The sequence below is a fragment of the Euwallacea fornicatus genome, chromosome 9 (assembly GCF_040115645.1).
Source record: "Euwallacea fornicatus isolate EFF26 chromosome 9, ASM4011564v1, whole genome shotgun sequence".
Classification (NCBI taxonomy): Eukaryota; Metazoa; Arthropoda; class Insecta; order Coleoptera; family Curculionidae; genus Euwallacea; species Euwallacea fornicatus.
In genome coordinates this window covers 4,692,401-4,717,719 of record NC_089549.1, presented here as the reverse complement: position 1 = coordinate 4,717,719, position 25,319 = coordinate 4,692,401, and the positions used below count along the sequence as shown (strand labels likewise).

The window sequence follows — 25,319 nt, the reverse complement described above, 5'->3', positions numbered from 1 at the left end:
TTTACCTAATCTGCTACTTAGTTGAGAAGTAAATAAATACACAAAAAGATAGTTCTGTCCGGCAGTGTATTTAATAATAATTTTCTTTTATTAGATAAAAATACAATACATTATGATCGTCCCAAATCTATCATACCTACTTAAAACGCTAGTTTGACACTTGCAGTACATTTTTAAAATCATGCCAATTTAGAGTACTTATGCAGTGGATCAAAGTGTATCGGTCTAATTGAAGAGTTGGAACTTTCAAATATCATTTGGCATAGGGTCTATATTCCAATTACCGCAAGTACTCTAAAGGACCGAATGAGCTCTCATATACTAAAATATGAACACTATACTGTTGTGGAAAAAATCTCAGAAATCTCCACACGAGGGTGCACCATACAATCAGGATACACTTATCACTATCTACAGCAGATGTTAATTAAGCACTCAACATACATAAAATAAAATTTAAATGGTCGATCAGCTACTGCCAGATATACTCAATTCGGTTTTACATCACAAATTGGAACGAAGTTAAAACTATTATAGACCAGGATTAAATCTATCCAAGATATCTAATTGACAACTAACATTTAAAAATTCTTTGGTTAATTTATGGTGTCTATATATGTATCCAAATAGAGCAAATGATCTTCGAAAAAATTAGTTAATTTCTGCGACATAGTTTCACATTGCTCCATATGTATTCGTTTTTTTTAAAACAACTTTAGCCTGATATTTAGAGAATTTGCAAATTGCGAGCCCTCCTTAAACATTGAAGTATGGAGTCATTTTGATTGTATAGACACCTCAATAGAAGAGATCATAAGTCAGTTATATGATGACGTTGTCAATTAAAAGTCTTGAGGTTAAGTTAACTCAAGTTAGTAACAGATAAATTTCTCTCATTTCGTGCTTGTCTGTGTATATATATGTAATTAGAAAATGAAACTATCTAATCCATTATCTAAACATATTAAAACTATTTAATCTACAGTCCAAACAGCTTAAAGTTGTCTTATTCTATCGCCGACTTTTCCCTTTGCAATGTGTGGTTTATTGTGGCTTTATTCCTCTTGCTAGTCGTTTTGACCTCCTTTACTTTACTGGCAAACCTGAGGGAACTTATACTCTCCCCGAAGCATTCTTCAAGCGGAGATATGTTGACGATCATTAAAGTTTTGGAATTTCCACCCAAACAGGATTGAAGAAGATACGTTAATTTAGAATTTCTGAAAAAAGAAAATAAATATTATTATTATTTTCAATAAATAGTTTCAATGTAAATGCCAATCTTATGGCCGTTCCCTTAAGAAGAGTTATAGTTTTTTAAACTAATACTCTCTTCCTTTTATGTACCTGCCACATTGCATTTTGGACAATTTCGAAATCAATATCGATACTTACCGGTAAGGAACATGCTTTGCTTTGGAATGTAGGGCGAGAATTACATCTCCCAAAGTGGAAAGGCTCTTGTTTATATTCTTTGTCTCTGTGAGGCGTTCACCAGCCACGGCTTGTTTAGCATTTTCAGACCCGGCTAGATCGACCAAATTGATTGATCCATTGTAAGTTATATTGTGTTCTGTATTTATACCTAAAAAGTACAATTTCAGCATCCCAAAGAAAATCAGTTTACGATTGTACTATATGTTTAAGAAACATACTGAATATTATAATGCGAAACTGCGATCTTACCTCGTAGAAAGATCTTTGTAATAGCATGGGATCGGCTACTATGTTCATTAAAATCGGTGGCCGCTGTGGCTCGAAATTGCTGGGCTCTAGTCATGTAAATCTCCAATTCCCGCGCTGATTTAATAGTTTCCATTGTCATGTTGGTTACTGTCGTTTCTTTTCCTTCATTGAACTGAATGTTTAACTTCTTGCCGCCGTGCAAGTTCAGCAAATCTCTGACGTTTTCATTATATATTTCGAGAAAACTTACCTATGAAAAGCATAGAATGGAGAAATGCAAATAACATCTAGTGGACTGATGATGGAACCAAACCATTATGAAACTTAACAGCATAACGAAAGAATTTTTTTTTACTTACTTGGACATCGTATTTCCACCCACTCCTCTCCAATTTTTCAATACTGTCAAATACAAGTCGCACAGTTCGAGGAATCATGCCTTGATAGGCCGGACTTTCGGTTCCTTGCATGGTGAATGTCTTCCCTGATCCCGTTTGGCCATAGGCGAACACGCAAACGTGATACCCGTCCAATGCCGACTGGACTAATTGAGCGAGATCTTCAAATACCTGAAATGTTATATATTTGTTAATTACACATACATAATAAAATGTTTCCAAATAAGTCTGCTGTTTAATATAGGTTCTTATTCCTAAAATAAAATTCATATAAACATATGTCCAAATTCCCTCATATCAGTCATAGAAACGATTGTAATGACATTAAATAGTTGGCAAACATATTCTGAAACACCCTGTAGAAAAGTATATTACTGTGTTGTGCCAAAATAACACAGTTACCAGTTAGTTAAATTGGTGCCCCAACCCGCCAATTCAAAATTTTATCAAGAAAAATTATTCACCAAAATCATCCAAGAAACAGAGAAATTTCATTGAAACATGTCGTCATCAATGCGTTATTACATATAAACTAGCTACGACTACAACAAACAAAAAGAATGTTGTTTGCGAAAGAAAAAAACATGCTGTGCAAAAAAAATTAAAAACCGCAAAACCGATTCTAGGCATAAAATAAGTAATAAACAAAATGTATGTCAATATTTACTTATTGGCCTTCACAATTAGGTATAATGTGTTGTTTATATTTCACCGTATCGTATAAACCAACCCAAAAGCACATTTTATCAGTGAGATGATGATTAAAATATCTTTATAATTACTTTGTAGCCGTTGTTCAACAATTTTTAACAAAAATCTACATTTCAGGTTAGGTTTTGCTGTTAACAATATACGTTCAAGTCTAGCAGCAATGCCCAAATTCTGTGCCAATTTGTCGTTCCTCTTCAAAGAAAAACCTCTTTTAGAACGGTATGCTGCAGCTAAAAACGCAGGATTCCATTGTGTCGAGAGCGGTTTTCCTTTTGGTTTCACTAAAGAACAAGTGGTTGATGCCAAAAATTCTGCAGGAATCGAGCAACTACTTATCAATTCTTTAACAGGAGACGTGACCAAGGGAGAACTGGGTTTTGCTGCCATTCCAGGAAAAGAAAAGGAATTTCTTCATAGCATTAAAATTACTATTGACTACGCGAAAGCTTTAGGTGCTCAGAAAATCCATATTATGTCTGGAAAAATTACTGAAGGTGGAGTCACTAAAGCTCATGACACTGCTTACATCAGCAACCTGAGAAATGCTTCAAGTTTGCTGCAACAGGCAAACATTCTAGGAGTAATTGAACCAATAAACAGGTACTCTATCCCAAAGTACTATATGAACTCTTATGAGAAAGCCATTGAAGTTATCAAGACGATTAACAGTCCAAATATACGGCTGCAGTTAGATATTTTTCATTTACAACTGATCAAAGGAGACATTTCCCATACAATTGACGAAGTAAAACCATTTATAGGGCATGTACAAGTGGCTCAAGCACCTAATCGCGGGGAACCAGACAGTGCGGGTGAAATTAACTATAAGTATGTGTTTGAAGCCCTTGAGAAAAGTGGTTATAATGACTGGATAGGACTGGAGTATAATCCTATAAACGATACTGTAAATGGGCTTAAATGGGTCAAAGACTTTGGTTTTTCTTTGTGATTGGACATTAATAGTTTCATTAAAAAATATTTCCGTGGTCAAGACATAATTAGCCAGATGTTCTTCATTACTCTCAAAGTAAACGGAGTATAAACACTATAAACGACTCAACTCGCTCTTTATTTTGCAAACTTGAATTCGTGGATCTATGCGCTGCCTTATAATTTGTATTTTAATATATTATTAAGTTACTGGTGCAATTTTTTTTTAAATATATTCTCTATCTTTACCCTTCACCTTGCACATAGAATACTTTAAATAAAATAATTTACAACTTACTTCTTCCTGAGATGTGCATGGGGCAAACACTTTATCAAAAATAAAGTCAGACCTCATATCAAGAGTCTTGCCAGTAATCTGGTTCACGCTTTCTCTGCTTTTACGGATTGAAAAGGAAGTTTCATCCACATACTCAATTGATGTTTGCAATTTATTTTCTTCAGTATCCAAAACTGGACGTACTCTACAAAACACTCTAATATTTCCTGAAATATAAAATTATTTGTAAATGTAAAACTCTGTTATTATGACTAATATTTTAACTAGATTTTTCTTATACTTTATGCCTTTGTAATCTACAAATTTATAAAAGAAAATACCTTTTAAGTCTTGTATGGTGTTATGCAATGTTCGGCGCTCTAATTGACGCTGGGTTAGATCATTTTTAAGGGTGGACAGTTCACTTTCTAGAGCTGCAATTTGCTTTTCATAAAAACAATTCTTGTCTTCTGCAACATTGAATTTTTCTGAAAAAAATCTTTGCTAGGTTTTTTTCAATAAAAGGTGGCATACAATATCACTTACTGGTTAGAGCAAGGTTTTTATCTAAACACTCATTATATAAAGCCTGCTGACTTTGAATAATTTTTTCTAATTTAATTTTCTCTTCTTCTTCCTCCTGTAGTCTTCTTTCCAGTTTGTCCTGATAAATCCTTGTTTCCTGCAATTCCTTTTTCTGTTCTTCAAAAGTAATCAATTTTAATTCTAAGGACTGTTTTTCATTTTTTAGGATCAATACATGTTTTTTAGATTCCACTAATTCTTCTTTAACAGTAAATGTTTCTAAAAAATTTTGATTACCTTAAGTAATGCAATCCAAGCATATACTTTATTAGATTCTCAGGTTTAATAGTATTTTATAATACAGGGTGTCCTGAAAAAGAAAGCCAATTCCTGCTAATAACAGCAGGGATTGACAAAAAAAATAGCTGTCTTACCAGTCAATTCCTGTTTTAAATTGGCAATTAATGTTTCATTCTGTTGGATCCTCTCCTTTGCTTGCAAAAATCTTGCTTTATAATCCCAGTCAGGGATTTTTTTTACTTTGGGCTTTTGCACTCCTTCATCACTTTTATTGGTCAAAGGCCTTTTTGCTCCTACAGTCACTTTAGAGATTTCAGGTTTAACATTGGTGGATGGTTTTGAAATTGGATGTCTCATAGGTGCTGGACCTGGTATCTTTCTGGGTGCAGGCAGTTTTAAAGGCACCTTTAATGAATCCAAACTGATAGGTTTGCTGTTGACACATCTTAGATCAGTAAAGGATTTCGATCTTCTTCGAAGTTTATTTTTTGCAAGTGCATTGGACATCTCTGGGTTGATTAAGGCTGGCGCTTCATGTGCCTTTTTTGAAGTCTTGGATAGAATGAGTTCTGAATTCTCAGATAATGTCCCTAATGGCCTTATTAAAGTTCTGATCTGGGGAGGTCTTATACCTGATCTTATGTGTTTAGGTTGTTGCATTGTCACATAAAGTAGAAATCACAAACTAAATCTTACTTTTTCTAGAAGAAAGTTGAGATAAAGTATAAAATCCAGGAATTTAATGTTCAGATGTACCTGGGATGTCTTAATGCATGCAAATGCCTATAGAACTTTGAGATTATCACTCACATCAGAAAAGTTTTTGCCCAATAATTCTGATTCTTTTTAACTACACCATATAGAACAGACCTTATATAGCAAAACCGACAAAGGAAAGGTTCGAAGGAATCTGGCTGCAGGCCTAGGAGTTACAGGAGGAGGTGCTAGGGCTTGAAGCTGAAATTGCTAAACGTACTTTCATTAATGTTGTTTTTGTTGATCACGCTACTTGTATTAAACAGGCTGTAGTGACTAATGATAATTTAAATTAGATTAATTATTGTTAATGAATAATGGTAAAAGCATTAACAGAAAGCCCGATATAACTAACCAACGGAAAACGGATTTGATTTGAAAATTTTGAAATTTGAAAACAACTGCTAGCTTGAAGTTGACGTTTCATAAAATGAAGTAGGGAAACGCCCCAAGTATCGCCGAATCAAAATGGAACTCCGAGGTCAACACGAGGTACGTTCCGATATTGACAGTATGCGTATATGAGAAAATTAAAATCTATTGCGACTTCATAAAGATAAGTAATTATTGATTTTATTAATAATCATAAGCCCTAAATGTAATCCTCAGGTTCTGGAAAGCGCACTCAAACCACTAACATAATTCCTGAACTCGCTATCTCCATCAACTTCATTTACGTCGTACTCGCGTCATTCATTTGTTATGTCGTCGAAAACGTGAATGACGCGAATCAATGTCAAGAGTCAACGTGAAAAAATCGAAAATTGTGCTTTGTGCTCCGCTTTCCTAAGTTTTTCTATAGTTTGTAGTGTTGTGTGTCGAATTATGAATTGAAAAAGTGGAAGCTAAAAGTCTCGATGATGGTCTTGGGCCATTCCGCTTGTAGTTACTTCTCACAAACTGCTAAGACTCGGTCATTTTGGTGTCTGTGCTTACCGAAGAAAGCTTCAAAGAGATTTGAAGCTTTCGAGGCCGTGTTCATGGAACTATGAACCTTGATTCGTTGTCTCTTGCCTTGTCACAAATCGGTTATTTAGTTGTAACTTTAACGAAAAAGAACCACAAGCAAGTAGTTGAAGAACTCATTAAGGTTGGTGCCCCATCAGATTAGCATTTTTTGCTCCTTAAGTTCACTCCTGCCCTCTAGAGGCAGTTTTATAACAAACGTTGGCGGCCATTTTTTTGCAAGGGAAAGAAGTACCCTGGTGACCCTGGCCTGGGTGCTCTACTGACTTGCTACTGAAGAAAACAGATCCCCTTTTCTTTCATGTTCATGATTAACTTTTTCTTTTAATACCAAAAATAAGAGTGCTTATCCAGTAAGTAGCTTTATCCCGTTTTATCCCTTAGTAATTGTGAAATGAATAATTGCTAAGCTCTAGGCCATGAAATTAAATTTTTTACCCGCTTTTCACCAAGATCCACACTATAAAAATTGTCAAATATTTCATGATCTAGACTTTGCACAGAATCTTTTTCGGAAACTTAGTTCAATCACAAGTGAACTCTGGGATGTTCATTTATTTCAGATTTTAAGTGTATATAGCTTGGAGCTAACTAACCTGGGGTTATTGATAGTTATTTTGGGTAAGTGACCCAAGCAGTTTCCCAAAAAAGCTTTATAAAATGTGGATATTTTCTTATTATTTGGTAGTCAACTGGGTACAGGGTGGTCTGTTTAACCAACTCCAGAAAAAATGTAATGCAGTATGTCCCTTTATGAATGTCATACTTTTTAATAACATATATTTAGTTTTTAAAATTAAAAAAAAAGTTTTATATAGGTAAAAGAACAGTTCTAACAGAGAGAATAGTGGAGAAATATCTAGGTAATCCCAGAATCTCTAAATGTATCGATAGTAAACCCATTCTCTAAATTATTTCCCTTTTCAAACTTAAGTCCTTTTTTCACAACCTTATACTTGACTTCGAAATAGAACTTAAAGCTGATAATTACCTATGGAAAGCCATCATACATTTGTACTCTTATTAAGTAATAGCAAAACTCTCTATTTCAGATTGTAAACTTGCATGGTCTTGAGGCAGATCGATACCTATTCCAGTGCCTGTACGCCGCAGGTGATTTTAGTGAAACAGACACCAGGGCCCAAGTACTTCTAGACCAAAGTTGCCGGTTACTCAATACGCCTGCATTATTAACAATAATCTGCTACATTACTAGTCCTTCTTTAGTTAATGAAAAGGTAAATATTAGGTTATATATTAATATATCATGCAATTGAGATGAACAAAATATATGAAAAATAACACCAAATATAATTTTCATAAAGAATTAAACTTATAGTAAAAAACTTTTCAGAACGTCAAACTAGGACCTCAATTCTTCACGCAGTTTAGCAAGTGTCTTCATTTATCTACTGTGGGCGAAGTACTTTTCGCGCTAGCTTTAAAGCATTCATCTGTACGTGATATTTCTAGCGTTGCACACAGTCATCTTCGCACTGCAGTTCCTTTGTTAGTTCGCGCCTATATAGGTTAGTACTTGTTTTTTATAATTTGTCAGGTGCAAGAATTTTGGTAGGAAAATGTCCAGATTTAGGTAGATTCTCAATCAAAAATAAATATAGGATTGAGTCATCATAGTAATAAGAAGTAGAGTTAAATCATTTTAGTGTATTATATTTAATAAATAGATACAGGCAGCACCAGTCGACAATACGAAGGGGGTCTTCAAGAAACAACTACTGAATTACTGCATTTCATCCTATCCTCAGTGGTAGAAGCTCCAAAAGAGGTTGGAGTAACTAACGATATCCATACAACCTTTCTAAACACATTACAAAGAGATTTTCCAAGGGATCAAGTCCCTGTGGTGCTAGCTCCCTTAGTTTATCCTGAGCAAGAAGAGCTCTTTTCAGAAATGACTTCAGACGGTTCAGGGTATGTTTTAATGCCTTTGCATCATCACGAATGTACATGTATCATATTTATTTTAAAGGTATATTAAATTTCAGATTATCCGGCGCAACTTTGGACACTCCTTTAGCCGATTTAGTGAAAGAGCTAGGATATGGGTTTACGTCGTCGCTTGAAGAATGTCGTAATACAGTCCTGAAGCTCGGTGGCAGGGACATAGCTCCATCTACCGTTGCTCGGGTTTTGGCGGTAATGTGTCGGACGCACACAGGACTAGACGATTCTTTAGGTGCAAGTATACATAAACTAGTGGCATAGGGGTATTAAAAGCATTGATTACAGGGGGTTTTAAAAGTCAGGACGTTCGATGTTCGTGGAATATCGAGATATTCGTTCAGGCGCTCAAAGAAATTTCGCCATCCCTGCAATGGAACAACGTCGTGGCCGAACTCGATCATCCGGAGTTTGTCATCAAAGATCGTCAAGGCCTATGTATTTTGATCAGTGCCTTGAGGCAGGGTTTGCAGTCTTTAGGATTTCATCCAGGTATTTTGAGCCTTGTCAACAAGTAGAAAATATTGAATGGAAAAAGTCATGCCACGTAACATTTCTTAGACACTTTTCCAGTGGACCACTTTTATAAGCGATGGGCTAACGTGGAAGGACAGTTCAGCCTCACACAGCAAATTTTGAAGAACCCGGATGTTTTTTGCTTCGGCGACTATCCATGTATCTCGGTAGCTGTTGACATGTTGAAGACACCTCCCGAACATGACAGCAAAGAATTGTCGAACTGGCGTTCGCTCAATTTGATCGAATTATTGCTCAACGTGTCCGAATTCGGACTGTACAGTCCCGTTCAGGAGTTATTCAAGGCACCGTTGCACAGGTAAGTGTAAAATTGTTAGATACTTCGCCAATATTAAAATAATTCATTATTTGCAGTTGTCCAGATGTACTTTTATTAGCTCTACTTCAAATTTCCGGACCAGTCACGGTTTTACGCCAAGAATTGTTAACCAATTTAATTCCCATATTTCTCGGGAATCATCCTAATTCGGGAATATTGTTGCATCACGCGTGGCATACTCAAAGTCTGAACATCAAGCCTATCATCATGCATGCAATGTCCGAATGGTATACAAGAGGCGATTGCGATCAAACACGGTAATTTATTTTAATTGAAAATGTCAATTTAACTTTACTGTTTACTTCTAAAATATAGTAGATGACTTTCAATTTTTAAGCAAAAGTAGTTACAGCTGGAAAGATTATTTTATGTTTTATTTAGGAGTTTTGAACCAATTTTGAAAGAGATAAATTAATCTTACGGTAATTAAATTACTGTTTGTAGTTGTGAAAAATTCGACCCTAGGTGCCATCATTATAAAAGAGGTATTATTTTGTATGAAGCTTAGACGGGTCTTTTAGTTTTTACTTTAAAACGTAGCTTACGTTTTAACGCAGACTAATTTTAATGGGAAATTTGGCAAATGTTTTATTTTTCTTTTCAAACGATATTAACAATTTTTTTTTTTAGTTTGTCAAGAATTCTGGACGTGGCGCAAGACCTAAAAGCCCTTTCAATGTTGCTGAACGCACAATCGGCCCAATCTTATCCGTTTATAATAGATCTCGCTTGCTTGGCGTCGCGACGCGAATACTTAAAATTAGAAAAATGGCTTTCGGACAAGATAAATGAACACGGCGAGGCTTTCATATCCGCCTGCGTCAAGTTTTTGCATAGGAGATGTCCACAGATTGGAAAGGTAATACATTAAATTTCCTTCAGCATTTTATCCAGAGTAATGAAATGTGCATGTTAAAAATCATTATAACATGGCATATTTTTATAGAGTTTGTAGATTTAAACTTATTCCCTTTATTATGTATTATACCTTGTAAATGTGATTATTCTTAGAAGTCACATTTTACACAATATACCACTGTTTGATGAAGAATATGTTGCAAACAGTTTTAAAAAAATAAAAGAAGGGTTAAAAGTCAGTCACGTAATATGTACTTGACTAGTAAATTGACTATAGTCATAGAAATAAAAATTGACCGTAATGTGACTCATTGCAACTCATTTAACGTTGATTTGATTAAGCACATTAACAGAGATTAAAATGTGGAATGTCATGTTCAATAGATATTTCATAGATTTTAAACAAACCTCGAATCGAAAGTTTTTCTTCCAAAGGACGATCCATTGGCCAAACCTGTACCCCTCCCTGTTGAGACTTTGACGACGCTTATTTTGTGTCTTCAACGTTGCATCACGAGTATCAATATCAGTCCAGAGTGTCAGGAAGCTATCCTCAATGTTATCAATGCATGTTCCATGGTGCTGAAATCCAGGCAGCAGAGCAATGCCCTCATGCGTAACAGGGGATTGGACGCTAGTTTGAATCCATCCTTGTTTGCAACTGGACAGATTTACGGTCATGCAGGGGTCGAACAGCAAATGCAGGGTTTGGGAACGAATTTGTCTAATTTAACATTAGCTGGTAAGTAATTTTCCTCTGAGATTTGATTTTTTGCCATGAAACATCCGAGAATTTTAAAAAGCGTAATCTCTTCGTGTATCTTAACTTTCTTTTCAGGACCAAGTAATACAGCTTTCAACCTTCAAGGAGGATTAGGTCCATTAGTACAATCCCCTGGCTCTCCCTCAAGATTGCTAAGTGGTGGACCATCCAATAGTCCTTTCCCTATTATACCCATGCAACACCAGGGCCCTGTTGGCACTAGCTCTTCCTTGGTACTGGGAGTTAATCAAATTAGTAATCTTGGGAGAATTGGTAAATAATTTAACGATTATTTCACAGTATGTATTGGTTATCGAAACTTTGACAGTATATTACACAGTACATTATAAACACTAAACAAATTAATACATATTATATCCAGAAAAGTCTGGAAACACCCAAAAATTTCGTCAAGTAATACTCTTTTGTCAGAATCCCGAATCATTTCAGATTTACTTTAAATTTTATTGGTACATATTATAGTATATATGTATATATAGGCCCAGCTGCAAGTCTCGAAAAAACGCGCGTGCCTGACTATAACGCTTTCCCCGAGGGAACTTCACATGTTTCTAAGGAAATTGAAGATGAGGCCAACAACTACTTTCAAAGAATCTATAACCATCCACCACATCCTACCTTGTCTATTGACGAAGTCCTTAATATGTTGAAGCGTTTCCAAGACTCCCCTAATAAGAGAGAGAAAGAGGTACCTTTTTTGCAAAGTTATTTATGTGTTTCTTAGGTAGCAGTCAAATTTTCGAGACAAAATTTTCCATCAGAAATGTTTCAACAATTTTTAATCCTTTAATTCTAAATGTCTGTAAAATCTTATTACCCAATTTTATAGTAAATAAATAGGTCTACTCATCTTCATTTTTTGTATTCAGGTGTTCAACTGCATGCTGCGCAGCTTGTTCGAGGAATATAAGTTCTTTCCGCAGTATCCTGACAAAGAATTGCATATTACCGCACAACTGTTCGGAGGCATTATAGAACGAGGAATAGTCGCGTCATACGTAACTTTAGGACTGGCATTAAGATTTGTTCTGGAAGCGTTGAAGAAACCCGAAGGTTCAAAAATGTATTATTTCGGTATAGCCGCCTTGGATCGTTTTAAGGTCCGATTGAAAGAATATCATAAGTACTGCGAGCACGTCAGGGCGATAGCACATTTCGGGTGAGAAGGACTTTGAAATATTATTTTAATTAAATTTTGAGTCATAGATACTTTAAGAAAAACCTTTAGAGAGCAATCGTAGGTATTGCTGGTCTAATTTTTTTATTTTCCAAGTTAGAAAATGAAGGTATTTGTTCTCATTTGGCAACTAGTTGAGAAATGACACCCATTTAATCCGATTTCCGTTACTCCATTATTCCGAAACTGTCTATTTATTAAAATAGGAAAAAGTATATTTCAGCACCAGCGGTGAAACGTACTGTAGGGCTTATTTACGGCAAAAATATTTAAAAAAAACCAAAGCTTTCGGCAAAGGCGTTTTTTTTATAAATTCTCAGTAATATTTATCATGGATTGGAATTTTTTTGTTTATTTACTTTGTCGGCTGATAACATAAAAAACCTATTTCAGTGATTTCCCAGCTCATTTGCAAGAGTATGTGGAATACGGCCTACAGTCTTTGGAACCGCCGAGCAAACCGGAAGGTCCCGTGTTGCCGGCCAGTTTGGCAGCCATGCTCGCTCCTCCTAACACCACCGCAATTTCTCAAGTATACAAGAACACAAGTACCGTTGGCAGCACCATGTCCACTAAAGCTAGTACAACGCCTGCAAGTACATTGGGAAGTCGACCATCCATTGCTAACGCTACGAATATTGACACGTTACTCGTGGCCACTGAAAAAGAAGAACAGACCATAGCACCTTCAGAAGCTTTGCAAGATAAAATAGCTTTTATTTTTAACAACTTGAGTCAGTTAAATTTGAAAACAAAGTGCGATGAACTCAGGGATCTAATAACCGATGATTTTTACCCGTGGTTATCGCAATACTTAGTGATGAAGCGAGCTTCTATAGAGGTGAATTTCCACAATCTCTATAATAATTGCTTGGACACTCTGAGTATACATGAATTGTATAAAATGGTGGTAAAAGAAACATTCAGGTGGGTAATGCGGCTTTGCACTTCAACACATATAAAAACACCAACAACACAAATTATTAGATGTAAATAACATCAACTCTTTGTTTTCTGTTATTTATATCTGAAAATTTTTCCATGCAGTCTAATCAGGTTAAGAAATAATCATTTTTATTGAATGAAAAAAAAACAAGTAATTGTCACAAAAATAACACGCATTGTTGTTTGACACTTTACATGAAAGCACCATTTTTATTTTGTTTTTAGGAATATTCGAGTATTATTACGATCAGACAAAGCAGTAGCCAATTTTTCTGACAGATCGCTGCTAAAAAATCTTGGACATTGGTTAGGGATGCTGGCGCTTAGTCGTAACAAGCCGATTCTGCAGATCGAGTTAGATTTGAAATCTCTGCTTGTGGAGGCGTACCATAAGGGCCCGCAAGAACTACTCTATGTAGTGCCTTTCGTGGCCAAGGTTAGTCCTTATCATTATTCGAAAAATCTTTAGTTGTAGCGCGAAGAAATTTTCATTCTAAGTTTTTTTTTTCGTATTTATCTTATTTATATTGTTTTTTTTTGCATTTACTTGGATGATGATAATATCACACTCTCTGAAAAAATGAGATGATACTCCTGCAGTTCTGATTTAAACTATAATATAAAGAATCTCAATTATTAGAAAAATTGTTTAAAGAGACTTAAAGCACCTATTTATTTAGGTGTTGGAGTCTTGTGCCAAAAGTAAAGTGTTCAAGCCACCAAATCCTTGGACGATGGCACTGATGAATGTGCTAGCAGAGCTTCATTCTGAACCAGACTTAAAGTTGACTCTCAAGTTTGAAATTGAGGTACGTAATAGTACCATTTTTAGTATTAGTTTTCCACACATTGCAAAGGAAGTTCTCTTCTCAAGATAATATCTTGCAGGTACTTTGTAAAAATTTGGAAATTGATGTTTCACAATTGAAGCCGTCTGTATACCTGAAAGACCCAGATCGAATCAGGAAAATCGAGTATCAGCTATCTCCACCTATCAAGAAAGAGTCTACTTTGTCACAGAGTACCCAGAGTGGTATGATTTCCGAGCCGGAGTTGGTTAATATTTTACCGGGACAAACCAGCAGTTCCCCAGTAAGGGACAATATGAAGGGTGTTTCATTTACAATTTTAAAAATATGAGTGACATTATTAACGACTTATTTGTTATTTTGAACATTATCTATACAGATTTGGACGACTTTACAAAGAAACTCCTATTTTCAAAGGTGATAGAGGAAATTTGATTTACTTTTAAGTGTTATGCTCTAAAATTTTGAGACACTGATTTCTATCACAAGTGAGTTTGTGAGGTACATAGGTTGTCGCATTGCAAAAAATGAGAAACACCCATATTTTTAGAAATTGAAAATTTTTTAAAACTGATTTATGTGAAACAAGAAAATTTTAAAGTAACTAAGTAGGTTATAATAAACACTATGTAATTTTTGTTTTATCCCAATTCAGGCAATGCAAAATATAAGCACAACTCCTACGTCCTCCCTTCAAGTCCAACCAGAGCCGCGATTCAGCTTCAGCGACATCCAGTTAAATGGGATGCAAGCCTTACAAGCTCACACGATTATATCTACGAATGCGCTCTTATTCCAGACTCAGCCTCAATTGAAACCACTCGCGAAAACGGCCATTGAAAGGGCCATACAGGAATGGATTGCTCCCGTTTTAGATCGGTCCATTAAGATAGCCATTCAAACTTGCGAGCATATTATTAGAAAAGATTTCGCGTTGGAGCCAGACGAAGACCGCATGCGATTGGCCGCCCATTACATGGTGAGTAGTGTTAGTATAGATAATTTACAAAACTAATTTTGTTGGGTATCTAGGTTAGGAACCTCACTGCTGGTATGGCGATGATCACCTGCCGCGACCAGCTGATGACGTCAATCAACACTCACCTCAAACAGATTTTAAATGCCAACTTGGTGACCCCTAGTATTCAGCAGAAAGAGATGATTGACCAAGCGTCTAGCATTATAGCTACGGATAATATGGAACTGGCCTGTGCTGTCGTGCAGAAAACTGCCGTCGAGAAAGCCATCCCTGAGATCGACAAGCGGTTAACGAATGAATATGAGCTAAGGAGACTAGCAAGAAAAGACGGCAGGTGAGAAAATATTAATTTTCTTCATTTGATAGAATTAATTACTAGATAAATCATAAGAAAATATGACAAAATCGACAAATGTTCTAGCGGTAATTGCCAGTAATTCCTACTACAGAAGTTACGTATTTAGGTGCTACTGCGACACGTTAGCTCTAACGTACCAGTCTGAACGAATGCCCGAACCAATCCGCCTGAAGGTGGGTGGCCTCACTCCATCTCAAATGGCCGTCTATGAAGAATTCGGCCGCAACATTCCCGGATTCCTCCCCAACGAGCGCGACACCGCCCTCCTCATGCAAAATCCCGTTCTCAACGCTCTCGATCCTCAACCGCATCCGGCTACCCCTTTTCCCATTAACCAGCTTGCTGGTGATGAGATTAGTCTGACGTTCGAAAAATATATCGCCGAAGTGGAACAGTTTGTGCAATTAACCAGTGGCCAGACGCAATATGCTTTGATGAACAGCAACATGCTCCGCATCCGGGACTGTTTGTTGCACTTTCTGCGTACAAGGGATGTAGCCATGACGCCACCACAGGGTCTTGTACAGAAATGCGTCGAGTCGCTACAAGACTGCCTAGTACCATCACTAAGCGAAACTGATCCTGTCGTCTTGCGATTCAAGGATCTCAACGTGAAGATATTGAAAACTTTACAGGGTAAGTTTGTATTTTATTATGTTTTCATAATTATTGGTTTGGGTCCCGGTAATTTTGCTGGATAACACGCCGGCTAGCTTTACTTATAATTTTCTTGCTCTATTGAAAATTTCAATATAAATAAGAACTCAAATCCATTAAAAATTATTACGTTTTATTCTTATATTTTAGGGATATTCAGCCAACAATGGGTTATCAAACTTGTGACAAGATATTTGACAGAATGTCGCGACGAACAACAACGCTACAACATTGACGCAGTCGATACCTTAATCAAATCTGGTTTAGTGAATGTATCCCAGTATGACCTCAACCTCGCCCAGTGTTTAGAAAATGGCCTTAATTATATGGGAGTGAGCTTCGCTATGCAACTAGTCGAACATTACCTGATCAATGACAGATCAGGGCAATTTGTGGCGGAAAGCGACTTGACAAACACTGTTGAAGTATTGGCAAAGATTCAGACACATACCAGGCAACCACCTGAAGGGCTTGGCAGTATAATGGAGATATTGAGGCAGAGCAGTCACGAAACCGCTTTCTTCGGAGACAGAGCGCCGATGGGACCTACAGTCCATATTCATACCGGCATTTTGCAGGTGAGCAAGGTTCAATAATTGTGGTAAAAACATTTTATTAAATTCAATATTTTACACCCCGTTGGAGGTATATTTCTTCTTCAACTTAACAAACGTAAACTGACCTAAATATTGTGGCAATAACGTTTTGTTGCATTCTTCTAGGTGCGAGCACCGAATTACGAAGACCCCCCAGGTCTCGTCGAGAAAACCGACTACCTGCTTCGCGAATGGATCAACATCTACAATTCGCAGCACCAAGGTCGCGACTCTACAAAAGCATTTAGCATGTTTGTGCATCAGATGAACTTACACGGCATCCTGAAAACAGACGATCTTATAACCCGTTTCTTTCGCCTCTCCACACAGCTGTGCGTTGAGACGGTGTATAGGGCGTTGTTGGACAAGTCCAACCCGAACATGTCTGTGGTCAGACCGAAATGCTATCACACGCTAGATGCTTTTGTGCGCCTCGTCGCTCTGTTAGTGAAACATTCCGGAGATACGACAAACACCTCCACCAAAGTTCAATTGCTGAACAAAGTCTTGGGGATAGTTGCGGGATGCTTATTACAAGATCACGACACAAGAAACGTGGATTTCCATCAAATGCCTTATCAAAGAATTTTCACTATGCTGTTTTTGGAGCTAAACACACCAGAGCCGGTGTTAGAGGCGATTAATTTCCAAGTGATGACAGCTTATTGCCACACTTTCCACATTTTGCGGCCCACCAAAGCGGCCGGATTCTGCTACGCCTGGTTGGAATTGATCTCGCACCGAGTGTTTATAGGGCGCATGCTTGGAACCACTCCGCAACAAAAGTGTTGGCCGCTCTACGCTCAATTGCTTATTGATTTATTCAAGTACTTGGCACCATTCCTGCGGAACGCTGAGCTTGCCAAACCTGTCACCATGCTTTACAAAGGTACCCTGCGGGTGTTGTTGGTACTCTTACACGACTTCCCTGAGTTTTTGTGCGACTACTACTACGGTTTTTGCGATGTGATCCCTCCAAATTGTATCCAGATGCGGAACCTCATACTTTCGGCTTTTCCGCGTACCATGCGTTTGCCTGATCCCTTCATCCCCAACTTAAAAGTAGACATGCTTCCTGAGATTTCGTACGCTCCGAGGATTCTGACCAATATCTCGCAGATGATCACTCCCGCACAATTCAAGAAGGATTTGGACTCGTACTTAAAAGCGAGGGCGCCCGTAACGTTTTTGTCGGAGCTGAGAAGCAATTTGCAGGTGTCCAACGAACCGGGTATTCGGTACAACATCTCCTTGATGAACGCTCTCGTGCTGTACGTCGGAACACAGGCGATAGCGCATATAAGGAATAAGGTGAGTAATTTCATTTATCAGAAGTTTTCATACGTCGACTTTTACTGAGCAAATTTGGGCAATTTCTAAAGAAAAAACATTAATAATGCCTTTAATTTTTCAGGGTCACTCTCCGAGTATGTCCACTATAGCCCACAGTGCGCACATGGATATTTTCCAAAATTTGACGGTCGACCTGGACACTGAAGGTCGTTATTTGTTCTTTAACGCAATGGCCAATCAGTTGCGCTACCCCAACAGTCACACGCACTATTTCTCCTGCACATTCTTGTACTTATTCGCCGAAGCCAACACAGAAGTAATTCAGGAACAGATCACGCGGGTACTGTTGGAGCGGTTGATTGTAAATAGGCCACACCCGTGGGGGCTTTTAATCACTTTCATCGAGCTGATCAAGAACCCGACGTATAAGTTTTGGCAGCACCAGTTCGTGCATTGTGCGCCGGAGATTGAAAAGTGGGTTTTTCACGAATGAATCGTTGATGTGTATTTTCTCCTTACTCTTTTTTAGATTGTTCGAATCGGTCGCCCGCTCATGTTTTGTGAAGACATCGGTGCAACTACAACAAGAGGCAGAAATCCAGGAGTAGCGACTGCTCTACGACGCTGTAAATTTATACTGCGTCTAATTTGTGCAAAACGTTTATTTAATTTTTAGATTATAGGATAAATTGTTGTTTTGAAATAATGTACATAAGTAATTTAGTTTTAACGAACCGATCACTGTAATGATGTGTATTGATATAAAGTTGGGCCTTCAAAATAGATTTTTTTCCATGATGCTACCCGATCATCGTTAGGGAATAAACAAAAACACAATTAAACTGTTGAAGAGTGTGCAGATTTTCTGTAAGAAAGTTCTTACCTATTACACTTTTATGACTACACTTTGATTCACTACAGTACTAACTCGCACTCGAAAAATTAACTTTTTTTTAACCTAAATAGATATTTAAAACGCTTAGGTTGCTATGGGAGTTGAAATATACTACATAATTTATAGAATTTCTCGGGATTAAACCAATAACTTACCAATAACAATGTGCCAATCGTAAAATTCTATTTCATGTCATTACCCCTTCTGAAAAGCCTCGCGGAAAAAAATTGATCCTACCACCATATCCTCCGTAGGCTCGGAAGCTCAGCATGAGCCTAAGCATAGCTTAAATTGATAGTTCTGCACATGCAACTACATCATTTTACCACACTTAAACTGAACTCTGCTTATAAATATATGGAGTATATGGGGTTAGAATCCGACAAATAATTAAATTGGGTCTATTACGAATGCACGCCAAAGCTCCAGTTCATTGCTTCCAAACGAAGAGTAATAATTAAACAGAAAAATTAAAGGTTTGATGTGAAACTTCATAAGAAGCGGAGTCCAAGAATTTTTTACTTTCTCGAACATCATGTATACTGTCACCTGTTCTGATTTGTAAACGACAAATACCTGATACCCTTATCCTAGCCTAAAAGAACTGTAAAAACATTGGGGTGGCTCTAATAGGCCTCGCCCTCTTCGTAGTCCTCGTAATTTCGGGCTCCGTTCGAGGAATGGTCCTTTTCGGGTTGGTATTTTTGCTCTTCTTCTTCCTCATATTTCACGTTTGATTGGTCATATGGCTGAGTTAAATAACCATAATCATAATCTGAAAATATGCGTAAAATAAGTCTTTGCTTGTCCTCTAAACAAAATTTAAAAGAAAAGGGACATTAATGGCTGTTTTCTACGATCTTCAAGAAAGTAGAACTTTCTTCAATCATTTAAGCAAAAACAAACAGTACTTTTACTTTAAATCTAAAGTAATATCAAAGTCCAACTCACCATCTACCGGCTCTTCTTTGATTCGAACCTCCCCCCCATCGTCTGTTTTAATGAAGTCCAACTTTTCACCTTTCTCCCTTTCACGCCTCTCTCTTCTTTCCTTTTTACGTTGCTCCCTATCTTTATCACGAGACCTGGACCGTCTTCTTTTCCTATCCCTTTCGCGATCTCTAAAATAAAAAAACAAAAAACATGTTTGAGTAAGAATTAGCTTGGCGTGACATTGAAATTGCTCATACCTGTCTCTGTCTTTATCACGCGAACGCGGTTCAAACTCGTCGGGTTCATCTCTGACTTTATCCTTACTCCTACGTCTTTTCTCTCTTCTGGGTGATCGAGACCTACTTCGTCGCCTTCGCTCTCTAGAGCGCGATCGTCTTCTTTCGAATGCTCTGTCTCTATCGCGATTCCTACCACCTCCACCACCACCGCCTCCTCCTCCACCTCCTGCATTACCACCGCCGCCTTCTCCTGAAACTATACCTCTTTCTTCTCTTTCCCTTTCCAAGCGATACCTAATAAAAGAATACAGATAAGGACTGAAGTTTCTGGAGGTAGAACACATGGTACCTCTCGCGTTCGCGTTCATTATCCTCGCGTCCAGAATGTTTAATGTTGACATCGGCTCCACCTCTTCGGGTACCGCCTAGGCCGCCACCTTCAACAAACGAAGCTTCTTGTCATAACATGATACACAGATACCATAACTACTAATATCCAATAAATATTGTAATAAACTGAGGCTGGTGATGCTGATGCAAATATTAGTTAGATACCGTAAATCTATAATCAATGGGGCACACTTACCTAATCTTCGGGGTAACCATCCTTTGACCGTTCTAGCTCGTTCAACGTCCACTAACACCCGCTTTCCGTCGATTTTCTTACCGTCAGCATGTTTGTAAGCGGCTGAAAAAGCAATTTAACCATACAGCCAAAAAAGACATTTGGCGTTAAAGACGTAAACTGCTGTGACACCAAAAGATATGCTAGGCATGATCACAAAGATCGGCACAATAACATATTTTCCCGTGAGAACAGACTTCGAAATCACTCTATGAAATCTATTTTTAGTGCTCAGTAAAGTGCACTGTAATGTACTCTGCTTAACAAGATTTCATAGGCAAAATTTTTTCAAGTTTATGGAAAGAATTTTCACATCGTCTTATCTGAAAAAACATGTCTCGTAGTTAATTCCGAAAGACCCTAAATAGATGGTAATGTTTCTATGCTAACATTTTTGATGACGATCTTTCCGGAGAACAAAAACAAAAACGCTAAGGTAGTGAACACTTCCTTTCCCTTTAAAACATGCACGCAAAAATTTCTTTCCCGTGCTTCCAGTAAAAACTTCGATACAGAAATATATTCACTTCACTTTCGTATAGTTTTAGTGAAACAAACACATTTTCGAGATATTTGAGGCCATAACAAGGATCATAGTAACACTACCACTGATGTGTTTAATAGGTATAAGTGAAATATACCTACCGAAACTACTTACGTCGAACGAAACAACGTCATTATAAAAAGGAGAACAGCGATTTAAAGGAGAATTCAAGAAACGGAACTTCGGTGTGCTGAACAGGATGCTCCTGATTTTTGACAGTGATTTACCTGGTGCGCAATTACTTACTGAGCGCAAACCCATATGTTTAACCCGGTACAAACTTGCTCCATTCATATACGGTTTTCTTCTTTTACAAAAATTCATGAAAATAGTGACAAAAAACGTGGCTACGTACACAGCAGTAACCAACTACTGCATGGAACAAGTTTGAAGCTTAAATTAAATTGATAAATCAATAAATTTTGAACGAATAACAATCAATCTTTTCTATTTGTTCTTACCTCTGTTTTGAAGTATATTTGAAGCATGTTTGAAATGTGCTGACATTAGGCCTTTGTTTCCAAAATAAGATTAAGCAATGAATAAAATTTAAAATATTGCTTAATTATTTTTACAACAAAACCAAAACGAGAATACTTTTATTAATGCCTGTATTGCCACTTCCACAGGCATGTCAATCTTTTTGGCTATGCGTGATAAGTAATTGTATTTGGGATACCCAATACAATCATACAGAAACAATAAAGTTCGAGGTGATGGCGTAAAGCCTAAACGTCGAATATAAAATTTTAAGTGAAGAAAAGTGCCAAAAGTGTCATCATTTTAAAATTAGTTTCCGAAACAACTAAACTCAGGAATTAGCATAAACGATTCAGCAAATTTTCAGTATTTCCAGATATCAATAGAACCACTAGCAATTTGTCCACTTTTAAATAGCGATTTTAGTAACGAATTACGCAAATTGATAAAAGTTAACTGTCGCTGTTTCTCTTAGAGTTTCCTAGATTCCAAAGCGGAATGTAACATAGCCGGTTGTAATTGTGAACATTTTACCTGTAATATAACCCGCCTACACCTAGCCATGTTAGACAGTAATGATGCCTAAGAGATTTTGTAGTACGAACTAAATCCAATAATTGTAAAGCACACCTCTTTTCATTTATTAGTTGTATGCAGGGTTCTTACCACACATACAAACCTATATAGCCAGCAAAAAGCAGATCGGCAATTGGAACTAGCTGCTTGAAGCTTGAACTGTATAAAAAATAGAGAAAATTAAACTGTAGTGTTTTGGATTTACTTTTGTTAATTTTTAAGCTAGGATTGCTGGCTACATAAAGAGATGAATCGATTGAAAGTGCCTTGGAGATCAACTCCTCAGACTCCTAGTCTCCTACAACAATAATTAAGAGTGCAAGGTGCCCCTTAGTTTTAATTCATGCAAAGATTCTTTACACAGATACATTGCACTCTTAATAAATATCTTGAATTGAAACTAATACTCACAATGCATATCCCGCTCATGTTCATACTCTATAAAAGCATACCCCCTCGGTTTACCATTTACATTATTGTGGCTGAGGACAATCTAGAAATAAAAAAAAATCCATTATTTTGGCAAGAATAACCAAATGTGAAATGTTTAAGACTAGGAAAAAGATATAGTGCCATACATACTTTTCTAATTGGGCCATACACTTCAAATTCTCTCCTAAGTTTTGATTCAGACGTATCATAATTCTGAAAATGGAAAAATATAGTTAGAAAATAATTTTAATAGTCCATAAGCTGCAAATTATTAGTTAAATAGTTTTCTTAAAATTCCTTAAAAGAAACTCTCTCCATAAAATGTTAGAACAAGCACTTGAGTATATACTTACTATTCTGGCAACAAAAAGAGTTTTAAAAGGATCTCCTGTGATGTTTGGAGCTGCAGTTGGGTCCCACAGGGCAATCTGCTGTTCTAGTTTATATGCCACTTGTTCTGCTTTCTCACGCCTTCTTCTCTCTATCCTTTCTTCCCTGGTCTCTACCCTTGTTGGGGGTGGTGTGTCTTTGGGATCCTGTAATGAAATGGGTTTAATGTGATTTTTGAGTTATTTAAGGTGACAAAGGAAAAGATTTTAACCACACTTTCCTACGTCCCGAAAAATAATAAATACATTTAAACACTCGTAGTTTTGTAAATAACTTGGAAACTGAATTAACAAGAATACCAAAAAGAGACCAGATATAATTTTGAAGGTTCTAAATGTCACATTCAAAAACCTGATAATTTAGGACTCTTAAGAAAACATCTGTGTGATATTTATTTTAATAAATGTGTGCAAAGAAGCTGAAAAGGAAGTAAAAACTATTTCAGTTAATATTAGGTTTTTTTCAAATTTCCGACACTAGCTGTAACGGATATAAGTAGACACGTTGGAGTGGCGCAACCGATCAGGAACTTTGAGTAACCCCGTACATTTCTATCTCGTACATACAACTCACCTCAAATTCGCCAAGGAAAGCCCCAACTCCTAGATAGCCCCTATTTTTTTTCTCATGGGGCAACTTTGCTACGGGAGGTAAATATGGTATGGGATCCCTTGGCGCAAATAAGGCCAAAAGATTCGGAGGCAAGAACTGCGTCATATTTCAAACCGTGCTGATTAGCAGTTCAAAAACGTATCTACACAGGAAAATATTTTCCAGTTTACAAATCCATTAAATCGGCCAAAAAAGAGAGAAACACGTTGAGAGATACCGAGAATTCTCAGATTCAATATGGCGGCCATACGCAAACCGGACACGAAGACGCACGAAAACTGGGCAGCGCCTGCGCAACTTTGGCGCAACCGCAATTGCGAATTAATTATAAAGAAATACAGAGATTCTGTCCTTGTTTAAATCAAGTTTTTTTTTGTTTATAGCAAGTAGGCTTCGAATCGTTTTTGATGTTTAATGCGAGTCTTGTGACGGAATTAATTTTTTTATTTTATATTTTTTATTGAAATTAATATATATTAGGTGCAATGCAGTCCTTTATTCTCAATTTTGACAGGTTTTGATTAGAATTTTATTTTTTTTTTGTATTAACGAAAAGCAGCCATGTTGAAACAAAAACGCACTTGACAACATTTTCATCAAACGTCAAACGCAATCCAACGCCCTTCAATAAGTGAAAAAAAGATGTAAATCAGAAATAACTGATTTACTGTTATCCAGGTGTTCATAGTTCCTTCATTATCAGGTACAATTTATTGTTCATACATATATTTATAATGCGGTAGTACTTCCTTTTTAATTTAAATTTAATAAGTGTGTTCCCTTTTTGCATATCCTAGAGGTGACAAAAGTCACACGTTGTGGCTGAATGTGCCACTCTAATGGTTTTACTTTGCCTGCCGATGCTCACAAAACACGCATCCATCCTTCGTCACATCCATTTCGAGCCTATCTAGCCCGAAAAACAAATGATAGTCACGGGATGTACTCCCAAACAATGAAACATCGCGTGGTACTCGATGGCGGCAAAGGAAGTCCGGTCGACGGACTCTCTCTTGCAGTACTTCTTGCAGATGGGAGACCTCGCCAAAGAGTCACGTGAGCGCGCCAACCAACACAGTGGTCGGAAATTTGTTACCAATATGGACAAAATCCAACAGAAGTGACTTCATGAACTGAAGGAACATCGCTTAAAGCTATAAATTGTCCACAACATTGCTATCCATGTCAACTTGGAACCCAAAGCACATATGACCAGCCCAAAAAAAGGTATGTATAGTACTGTTCTACTACATTGCGTATATATCACGTAAAGGGTTGTGGTAGTTTTATTTATTAAAAACAGTCCTCAAAGTTATTAAAAAAATTGATGCTGTATACAGTATTTCTATGCCAGTGCGAGAAACAAATATGTAAATAGCAATAAAAATCGATTTTAATATAAAGGGATTTATTTTGCAAGAATAAATATTTAAATACACAGGAAAAAAGAGGAAAGATAGGGTGTATTGTAATTTGAATAGTAGCTGACTATATTAGACACTGTCAAATGCCTTGAGAAAGTCCACAAATAGATTTTCTGATTTTCTATCATTTAGATGTATTGTTTGAGATCAATTCTCTATAGGTAGATAATGTTCTTGAGGCTTAAAATCGAATGGATGGCGCATCATTCAACTTATAAAGTTATAATTCCTGAGGTTGATTCCAACATATTGTGCTTTTTGGGTTTTACAAAAAAAATGCCGTAGATTAACACGTTTACAAATTTTCGAATACGCTCAAACACCCTTATTTTTATTTTTGTCC

The 25,319-nt window shown here is 36.9% G+C and overlaps 4 protein-coding genes across 8 annotated transcripts; 2 read left to right on the top strand and 2 right to left on the bottom strand.

Annotated features, from left to right (window-relative positions):
- Positions 1-537: 537 nt before the first annotated feature.
- On the bottom strand, positions 538-23,816 carry snRNP-U1-70K (small ribonucleoprotein particle U1 subunit 70K). 3 transcript variants are annotated; one of them, XR_010732474.1, is made up of 10 exons: positions 23,514-23,816; positions 22,904-23,086; positions 22,701-22,763; positions 22,530-22,611; positions 20,480-20,581; positions 20,243-20,330; positions 19,912-20,187; positions 19,673-19,842; positions 18,866-19,496; positions 538-550 (listed from the first exon to the last, which is right to left on the bottom strand). XR_010732474.1 is itself a non-coding variant. In XM_066286088.1 (9 exons), exons 1-9 carry the CDS (start codon positions 23,655-23,657, stop codon positions 19,348-19,350), a joined length of 1,257 nt encoding a protein of 418 aa, XP_066142185.1. In that variant the 5' UTR covers positions 23,658-23,816; the 3' UTR covers positions 18,664-19,347. The 3 variants fall into 3 exon arrangements, 2 of the variants coding, with proteins under 2 accessions (XP_066142185.1, XP_066142186.1); XM_066286088.1 differs by lacking the exon at positions 538-550 and having other exon boundaries at positions 18,664-19,496; XM_066286089.1 differs by lacking the exons at positions 538-550; positions 22,530-22,611; positions 22,701-22,763; positions 22,904-23,086; positions 23,514-23,816 and adding an exon at positions 21,164-22,260 and having other exon boundaries at positions 18,664-19,496.
- On the bottom strand, positions 950-5,988 carry ncd (non-claret disjunctional). The gene is made up of 9 exons (XM_066286081.1): positions 5,584-5,988; positions 4,962-5,528; positions 4,549-4,806; positions 4,344-4,490; positions 4,024-4,229; positions 2,046-2,255; positions 1,687-1,936; positions 1,396-1,585; positions 950-1,220 (listed from the first exon to the last, which is right to left on the bottom strand). Exons 2-9 carry the CDS (start codon positions 5,485-5,487, stop codon positions 1,007-1,009), a joined length of 2,001 nt encoding a protein of 666 aa, XP_066142178.1. The 5' UTR covers positions 5,488-5,528; positions 5,584-5,988; the 3' UTR covers positions 950-1,006.
- On the top strand, positions 2,584-3,944 carry Gip (hydroxypyruvate isomerase-like protein Gip). Of its 2 annotated transcripts, none has more exons than XM_066286100.1 (2): positions 2,584-2,771; positions 2,913-3,944. In XM_066286100.1, the coding sequence occupies exons 1-2, from the start codon at positions 2,734-2,736 to the stop codon at positions 3,742-3,744; spliced, it is 870 nt and encodes a 289-aa protein (XP_066142197.1). In that variant the 5' UTR covers positions 2,584-2,733; the 3' UTR covers positions 3,745-3,944. The 2 variants fall into 2 exon arrangements, with proteins under 2 accessions (XP_066142197.1, XP_066142198.1); XM_066286101.1 differs by having other exon boundaries at positions 2,607-2,735.
- On the top strand, positions 6,311-18,607 carry Not1 (CCR4-NOT transcription complex subunit 1). Of its 2 annotated transcripts, none has more exons than XM_066286054.1 (24): positions 6,311-6,673; positions 7,602-7,787; positions 7,904-8,078; positions 8,238-8,484; positions 8,559-8,749; positions 8,803-9,006; positions 9,088-9,349; positions 9,406-9,627; positions 10,001-10,229; positions 10,664-10,970; positions 11,067-11,264; positions 11,492-11,700; positions 11,882-12,171; positions 12,583-13,116; positions 13,360-13,570; positions 13,815-13,943; positions 14,023-14,226; positions 14,599-14,922; positions 14,976-15,256; positions 15,387-15,916; positions 16,088-16,515; positions 16,660-17,844; positions 17,948-18,300; positions 18,356-18,607. In XM_066286054.1, exons 1-24 carry the CDS (start codon positions 6,572-6,574, stop codon positions 18,432-18,434), a joined length of 7,080 nt encoding a protein of 2,359 aa, XP_066142151.1. In that variant the 5' UTR covers positions 6,311-6,571; the 3' UTR covers positions 18,435-18,607. The 2 variants fall into 2 exon arrangements, with proteins under 2 accessions (XP_066142151.1, XP_066142150.1); XM_066286053.1 differs by having other exon boundaries at positions 9,076-9,349.
- Positions 23,817-25,319: the final 1,503 nt, after the last annotated feature.